The sequence below is a fragment of the Sphaerodactylus townsendi genome, linkage group LG03 (genome assembly GCF_021028975.2).
Source record: "Sphaerodactylus townsendi isolate TG3544 linkage group LG03, MPM_Stown_v2.3, whole genome shotgun sequence".
Classification (NCBI taxonomy): Eukaryota; Metazoa; Chordata; class Lepidosauria; order Squamata; family Sphaerodactylidae; genus Sphaerodactylus; species Sphaerodactylus townsendi.
Genome location: NC_059427.1, coordinates 76,606,058 through 76,614,978, shown reverse-complemented (window position 1 = coordinate 76,614,978; position 8,921 = coordinate 76,606,058). Strand labels below are relative to the sequence as shown.

The following is an 8,921-nucleotide window of genomic DNA, read 5'->3' as shown; positions in this document are numbered from 1 at the left end:
TTCCTTTTGGAATAGTCATTGGACACCTGCCGATGCTCTTGGATGAAGCATGTATGATCTGTGTATAGGATGTGTTTATCCAGGCACTGGTGCTCAATTTCATTTGCTAATTGAACGCAGGTCAGCTCTCTCTTACAAACAGCTGTACACACATACAAAAGGGGAAAAACATGAATTAACTGTAATGTAAACAAGGCTTCTAATGATGGTGGGTTGTGGGTACGGTCAGTGGATCAGTTGATGGAGGAAATACTAGAGCTTAGTGCCCAGTAAGTGGTGGTTTGGTGCTCAGTAAGTGGTGACTCATACTGAAAAATTCTTAACAGGAGGGGGAAAAGCTTCTAATCTTTCTGAAAACTATTTAGGAATATAATGTTCTCCATGTACTATTTCTACTCTATTAGCCAAGAGCAGAATGAGGGAACTGTGAGCCAGGAAGTCCCTGATCAATGAGGACCTCACACATATACCTGCTGAATGGCCTCCGGCAAACCACACTCTTTTAGCTTTTAAACCCACTTCTCCCCAATCTCCCAGCAATGTGGGAATACTGACATGCTCTATACAGTTGTTATAGGGACTTTAGCACTTTGAACATGACTTGCTAAATAGATAGTAAACTTAAGCAGCTGTTCCCCAGATTAAAGTAGTTTTTATCACAATCAGAAAGGCTTATTTTTTCCCCTTCAGCTCATCCTCCACTGGTGTATTTAGATTTAAAGAAAAATAAACAAAAAACAATGCCAGATCAAGGTTTCTTGTTATCCCAGCAAAAGAAAATACAAGACAGATTGAACAAAATAAGGCCAGATTGAACAAAAGCAAAGCTGCTGCAACTCCAATGGTTGTGGATTTCTGCGAACCACAAGAATCCACACCTTGCAAAAATTCTGATCTGTATAGATCATTTGTAGGCAGCCTGATTCACATTGCCAATCAAACCTAGCCTGATATAGCCTTTCCTGTGAGCATGTGGCTAGTCCAACACAACATGACTGGGAAGGAGTTAAGTAGGTGATTAGATACCCCAAAGGCACTGCTGATCATGGCCTGTTGATCAAAACAGATGTGCAAAGCAACAAGCTTTGTGCTATTGCAGATAGTTCTTTCGTGAACTGCGAGGATAGAACATTATGCACAGGTTTTGTAATTAAGTATGCAAACGTTGCTGTTGCATGGGAATCTTGAAAACAGTCTGTTGACATCAGTCTGTCCGTCTGTTGACATTAGAGGCAGAGTTCAGTGCATTGTCTGAGACCTGTACAGAGCTCACCTGGTTAAATGCATTGCTATCAGACCTAGGTGAGAATGTTGAGAAACCATTCACTGTCATGGAGGATTCTCAAACATGCATACATTTAGCTGAAACAGAGAACTTAAGTCTAGGACTAAATACATTGGTGTGAAATATGATAGTGTACATGAAATGGTGCAAAATGGCATTATCAAACTGTTCTATACAGAAACTGAAAACGTTGCTGATGTCCTAATGAAACCTGTTCCAAAAGAGAAGCATTACACTTTACTAAGACAGCTGAATGTAACAAATGTTCTTGAAAACATCCAACTGATTTTGGAAAGGGTGTCAGGAGCTGTCAAGTCTTGATGGGCAAAATCTATTTGACGTTTGTACAGCCTTGAAAAATACTGACTTAGCTCTATGTGCCTTGTTAAGCTGATAAGAACCAGTTACCTGATTGGTGTACATTTGTATATAATTGGACAGAGTGCAGTCTGCTGTGTGACACTCAGTTGATGGTAAAGCACTTTGTCAGAGAGAACCAAAAAAATTTAAAAAGCCCTTCTTCTGGAAGACACATCTGTTGTCATGTGCTTTCTTGGTTTGCTGACACAACCAACCACTTTGCTCCTGAGAGACATTTCTGCTGCTGGTCTGACAAAATGTAGCTGCTCTTTTTATATCTAATATAATTCTTTGGAGCCACCCTCCAGCAGTACTTAACACCTTCCATTTCTGTTTTATTTTCCTACAGAAGCTCCCAGTTATGTTGAACACCATCCTGGCTACAAGTCTCACTTCCTTTTATCTCCTCATTTGCCCAGAACTACTTTACTCTTGGTTTAAAAAACCCAAATTTAGTAAAAGTGCAGAGCTTATTGTCTAAGACTTGTCAGTATCATTAAGCATTTTATCGTAAGAGAGCTATTTTAGACATACTTTACTTTTTTATGTAACTTAATTAAGCTGTGGAACAATTCACAATTTTTCTTGATAGAGATGACACATCTGTTTGGGTAGTTACAGCTAAAGATGCAGATAAATAAGACTTACACCATATGTAGCTGTCATTTTTGGAAGGGAAGTCTTGTCTATTGAAGTTTCAAAGTACAGCCAACATATAAGAAAAGTTATCAAATTAAAGGTACTCAGGTTATGCCCAGGATAATCCTAAATCATCTAGCAGTATTTTCAAATATAATTGAACTGCATAAAATTACTTAGGCCCCTTCCGCACACGCAAAATAATGTGTTTTCAAACCACTTTCACAACTGTTTGCAAGTGGGTTTTGCTATTCCGCACAGCTTCAAAGAGCACTGAAAGCAGTTTGAAAGTGCATTATTTTGCATGTGCGGAATGAGCCTTAGATAAAAGCACAAATCCAGTCAGCTAAATTCAAATCTACTATTTGAGTATGGTTTGGTTCTTTCATGATTACACACCAATAGAAGTGTACTTCAAATCAACTTTCTTGTTCAGAGTAGCAGCCCAATTTTTGAGAGGGGGGTTGCTGAAAGGAGTTGTGAAGGTGACACAGCCCTTCACCAGTAGAGATGCCCTCCCCAAGGCACTTACCCCAGCAGAGTTGAGAGTAATCTGCCAGCAGATGGCCATCACGACCTTCTGGGATATGCCGATGCACCAGCAGGGATGTCCGTGTTCGGGAATGGAGCCTACACTAGTCAGCTTCCACCCCTGCATTGCCTCCAGGTACATGGTGGGCCAAGCCATTGAGTCCAACGGAGGCCTTTTTTTGGCAATGGGGAGGTTTTACTTCATATTTTGCCTCCCTGCACCTCCCAAGAGCTCTCTGGAGGTGGCAGTGCAGCACTGCAGCAGCACTGACCCCAGTTGCCAAGGGCTCCAGTTTGGGCTGCCCAAAGTACAGAAGATGTATTTTCACACAACAGAACCATGGTGCAGTCACATGAAAATGGTAGGGTTTATTCAGTAGGATCCAAGCAAGTTGGTGTGGAGGACACACAAAGCATTCAAGACAAATTTATATCAAAACTGAATTATTTTTAAGTTTATTCTTCTGAACAGACAGTCAATATTTGATTTTTTAAAATATAAAAAGGTTATTGTAAACACTCAAACCTTTCTAAGTACAGAAGTGCCTTTGCTGGAAACTAATGTACCCACACTTGGAGGTTAACTGAAATTACAGATGCATAACTGTAATTGTGCATAACTGTATATAAGGACATATAACTTCAGCACTACTGCAGCATATTGTTTTCCTTTGCCTACAACAAAGACAAATCAGCAGAGATTCAAATTTGTTGCTGCATTTCTCACATGCATGAATAAAACAAGTAACAATGGAAGCTCAGCAATGATTAATGATGCTTCAGTGCTAGTGACATAGACTAATTTTTCCCAATAGAGCAATAACCTATTAACACTTTTTTCTTTAAAGACAAATTTAAAAAAACAGTACACACTGAAGAGCTACAAAAATATGTCATTTGGGTTTATTGTCTCTTACAGACTATGTTCAATGATTGCTTATTGCTATAAAAAGGCAACACAGAAGAAAAAAAGCATTCAAACTCTTTAGCATCAGTTTCAGTCTTATTCACAAGATTATGGTGACAAAGGGAATATCAATGCCCCCTTTCATGTCATTTCATCAATAATTATGCACATGGAAGCATCTTTATCCAAAACCTGATCCTTCTTGATGTTAGAACTTGCCCTCGGCTGTTCTTTCTGCCCAGGACAACTGCTGTTGTCCTCTGTGTCCATGGGTTCAGTTTTTATCCTCATCCCTCCATCTGAATGCGGCAAATCATCGGGCAAAGAGGTCAGGCAGTTCTGGATCATTTCACCAACACGCTCTAAATGCTTCTGGAACCTTTCAGCAGTTTCCAGACGCTGACGTTTCTGCACTTCCATCATGACCCTCAGAGTCTCTCTGGCTTGGTGGGGCCGATATTCATTTATCAGATGGTGCACATGAACAAACAGTAGTTTGAGGTCTTCCAGCTTCTCCTCCCGTTTTATGCTTCCAGGACTCCTTATCAGTATATCCAAAAGGTCCAAGAAATTGACCAAGATTGACATGTTGAGTTTCCTCAGTTCTTTCTTATGGTCAAACTGCATGGGATGCAAACGGTCAATGCCTTGGCTTTCCAATGGTCGAATAATGAGGTCATCACACTGGAACTGGTTTCCAAACATCATATAGCTATCTTTAATAGGTGGTGGAGGCTTAGGAGCCAAACCTTTCCGAATATTTTCATCTGTGTATTCTTTAATATACTGCATTGGAGGAGGAGGGAGGGCACTCACTTGCTGAGGTTCACCCATTGCGGCAGCTTAAAGTACTAGGTGAACAAATAAACAAAATGTTAGTTTACAGCCCACATAAACTAACATTATCACTTAGTTATGCAAAACAGCCAATCTGGTTTCCAACAAAAACAGGTCCCATCAACATTCCCTGTAAGACGTGTAGTCACATAGGCGCCACGTGTAGTCACATTGGTGCCATGCAGCTTGGGCAGAGAGAGCTGTCACTGGAAGTTCAGTTCTGCGCAGTGATACGAAAGCCTTAGGAAAACTATTGGGACCCATAGTAATCTTTGCAGAAAGTACATCAGAATATATTCTGTAGTATGCCATAAAATAATTGTGCATAAAGTTCTTGCTATTACTTGTTTATACTTATTTGTACATTTGCACTATTCAGTAGATTAATTTATTTCTTAACTAGCTGCTTTCTATGTTGGCTTCAATATTCAGTTAAATGGAGATTTTTTTTCTCCAAAGCTATAATGAAAATCCGAGATATTGGGAAGAAGATATACGGTTAGGGTTAGCAGTCCGTTTTTTGTTGTGATAAGAACAAGTATTAAGTCTATGTTTATTCACATACTACTTTATTTATCATAAACCTAATAAAATTATAAGAACCTATGAAATAAAGGCTGCAGAAATTTAAAAAGACGGTCATTCAAATACAAAATCCTGAAGACTGAAAAATGAGTCTGATCCCTAAACATCTGGACTATCTCCTTGCTCCAAGCAAGGAAGGTTTGTTAAGGCCTGGATTTACATACACTTTAATTACCAATATTTGAAGTCTCATCTGAAACCCATTTTTTAGAGAAATTATGGAAAGCTATTTCTAACAATCACTATTTGTGCCACCTAGTGTTAAAAAACCAAAGCAACATCTACCTGAGCATTATTAGGTAAAGCAAAACTTTTTAAAGGCACAATTGGTTTCAAAATATGATGTACATATCTTTTAAAAGTTGACTAAGGTTCAAGAGCCGCAGCTTCTGAAATATGTTTACAGTAAAATACATAATTTTTTATTAAAAATCCTGTCTTAAGCAATACACTGTCACCTCAATGCATGTTGCTGTTCCAAACACTCTGCATCCTGTTGCAGCAAACAGGCTGATTCTCCAAGCTGTAAGCATAAGAGCCCACCTCCCTACAGGTACACAGGAGGCCCTTTAAAAGCACACCTCATACAAGTATGTTCTCTATGAACATTTAAAGAGAAAGATGTTCATAAGTTCATAAATAGGTGAGTTCTAAATAAAAACAGAACTGTTCCAGCTTAGGCAATATTCTTGACATGAGCTTTGTCTGTGCATGCAAGCATTTGGGAGGAAAGACAGGCAATGTTTCTAAGTGCTCGCAGGGACTGAGATTGGCCCTAAATGGGATGACATCATCAAATTTGCAAATTTCGGCTTACTCAATTCTGCAGACCTCTGAATAACAGTGAATCATTCATCAGTCCAGCATGTATACTGCATGTAACAGGAAGAACTGGAAGAAGGCAGTATACAAAATTAAACAACCTTGAATCGCTAAAAACTGAACACCTACAATTTTTAAGTGGCAAGAACATTGTGAACATTTCCTTTTCTGTCAACACAAAAACTTTGATTTTTTTGCTAACACTGCTTCTCTGGAAGCTATTATGTTCTGAGAGAGATACAGCAATAATTTCTGTATTCACAATAATAAGCAAACAGGTTGATTTTAGTTTTATTGCCCCAGATATCTATCTGGTGGCACTTTGAAATTCCATCCTAAGCACAGCTTTTCTTTTGGCTAGGGGAACAGTTTTCCACAAGGATGGTCAACAACCAAATTCAAACAATTATGATGTTTGAAACTTTAATTGTTCTGTATTTTCAGCTACATATTGCCATTCTACATAGTCTGAACCTGTGAAGCACCAGTTTTATTGTGAAAGTCACAAAAACCGAAGCAAAAAAACTTGGCTTCTAAGCATTTTGACAGAGCAGGATTTGGCACTACAGGTCATGGTGTACTTAAAATGTTGTCTGAACCATATACTGTAATATCTAGCCTAGCCCTCTGACAAGTTCCCTTAAACTCTGCAAAGCTGTTTTATTTCTGTGAGCTCTTCTGGATAAGTTCTGTCGGCTCTGACATTCATTTTGAATTCTGGGAAGAACTGTTCATTGCTGGGTTAGATTTATATGTATTTTTGATGCGATTTTCTGTTTTTTACTATTGTGTTTTATGGATTTTATGATGAAACTGTTTTCAGCATAGTTCAAAGTACAGTATAAAGTTTTAAAAATGCCAAAGTCCTAGGAGGAAAGTCTTACATAGGTTCCCTAGTAGTTGAATCATTCATTTCCACATTTAGGACTGAACATGGATAATGAAGGTATCTTCATATCAACAGGCAGTGTGGGTATACACAGGTTACTAAAGGAACATTATGAAGAGAAAAAGAGAAAGCCAGGAAAATACTTAGGAAGGGGGTAGAGAAAGAAGAGAACTGGAAGGAAGACAAAAAAAAGGAGTTGATTTCATACTTTACTTCCCAATAACTCATCTTCCTTTTACTTATGTGTTTGCCTAAGAAAGTCTGCCGAACTCCTGAGTTTTACAGAAGATTTTGGGGTACATGCTAACCTGCAGTCAGTTCGTACAAACCACTAGCCATGAATACCAAAATTTATAATTGTAACATGACCTATTACTACATTCTAAATACAATGGCAGGCCTGTTGCAGAAAACAGATTACCATAACTTGTTGTTTAAAACACCTTTGATTGCCTCTGGTGAACTTTTGATTAAGGGTTCCCTGGAACATGATTTGAGCTAAAAGAATGATGTTGGAAGAAAGGGATTGACAAAACAAAGGAGAAGCTTTATACTCACACTGTCTGATCTCCAAGGAAACTGTATTCCTTCCCTCCATTTTATCCTCACAATGACATTGTGAGGTAGATTAGGCTGAGACAACATGTGGGCCTAAATCAGCAAATTTTCTTGGCAGAGTGGAGATTCAAATTTGGGCCCAAGACTACATCCATTACACTACACTGGTTTTAATCTCCTTTTAAAGGCAATTAAACAAGTAAACATATTCTCTACATCTACATCTTCTCACATGTCCTAAATCTACTGAACCCTGAATCATGGCAATTGAGTTCATTTTCCTTTTAGGGCAGTAAATATAAAATGTGCAAATATAAAATACAGTAAATATAAAATGTGGCATAAAAGATTAACTAAGAGAAATACCTACTATCCACCACTCCACAATATGATATCTATTCATTTCTACAGGACTTAAAACCTATAAAATGTGAAATAAAGGTGTTGACAATTTTAAGAAACACCGGGATTCCTCACCCATTACAAATGTTAACGAGCTTAAAACAGCTACAGAATGGCTCAACTTGGGGGGCTTGGATTCAAATTTTACACAACCGACACTTGGATTCAAATTTTACACAACCGACTTATTCACCTTCCATTTATTCACCCAGCTATGTACAAAACGACTATGTACAAAACAAAATAGTGAAAATCCACTCTTTGCCCACAAAGCAGGTACGAAACCTTATGAGGCAATAAAATCTGGTTAACGTTTAAGGTGCCATAAGACTCCCTGCTTCAACAGCCTAACACAGCTACCCTTCCCGAATTAAGAGACTCAGTCCGCCTATGACTAAAACCCCACAAAAACGAGGGGACAGACTAAATAAATGAAACCAACAAACACCCTCACCTCAGCTTTCCGCAGAGCTAAGGCTGCCTCCGTTCCGTCGCACTCCGGCTCCCCAAAACAAAACCACTTCCGGCGCTTTCCACTTAGCCCCTCGCCTCGCTATTGGCTCACACTTCGGAATCATAGATAGTAAGCTGGCATCAGAGGAAGGGTATGTAGTCAAAAGGCAAAGCCAAGGCCTTTCGTCCGTTTTTGATTGGCTGCTCGTGCTGCCAATTAGAACTTCTTGTCACACCTCTACCGCCACGGTTTTTCGCATCACAGAAAAGACTGACCGAGCACGTCCGCGCATGCGCCATTGTTTGCATAATATTGATTCGTCGATCTGCGCAATTGTAGAACGCTGTGACTTTTCAGGCATCTTTCAAAGCGGGCGCAGCCTCGCGATAGCTTGTGCGCGTGTGTTAAAGTCCCGTTAAGGCAGTTTAGACCAGGGGTCGGTAACCTTTTCCCCTCAAAGAGCCATTTGGCTCACCCCCCCCCCCACACTCGCTCGCACGCCCCTCCTCTGCTCCCCCGCCCACTTGCTCGCTTGCGCCCCCCCCTCCCGCTCACCCCCGCCCCCTGCAGGGCAGGCGTAGATGGGTCCGGCGGCTCGGCCTGGCCGGCCGCCGGAAGAACAGGAGACAAAGCCCGCGGCGCGGCCTGGCCG

General features: G+C 40.0%; 1 protein-coding gene across 2 annotated transcripts; it reads right to left on the bottom strand.

Annotated features, from left to right (window-relative positions):
• Positions 1-3,159: 3,159 nt before the first annotated feature.
• MED7 (mediator complex subunit 7) lies at positions 3,160-8,491 on the bottom strand. 2 transcript variants are annotated; one of them, XM_048491802.1, is made up of 2 exons: positions 7,414-8,258; positions 3,160-4,573 (listed from the first exon to the last, which is right to left on the bottom strand). In XM_048491802.1, exon 2 carries the CDS (start codon positions 4,554-4,556, stop codon positions 3,864-3,866), a length of 693 nt encoding a protein of 230 aa, XP_048347759.1. In that variant the 5' UTR covers positions 4,557-4,573; positions 7,414-8,258; the 3' UTR covers positions 3,160-3,863. The 2 variants fall into 2 exon arrangements, with proteins under 2 accessions (XP_048347759.1, XP_048347758.1); XM_048491801.1 differs by lacking the exon at positions 7,414-8,258 and adding an exon at positions 8,270-8,491 and having other exon boundaries at positions 3,243-4,573.
• Positions 8,492-8,921: the final 430 nt, after the last annotated feature.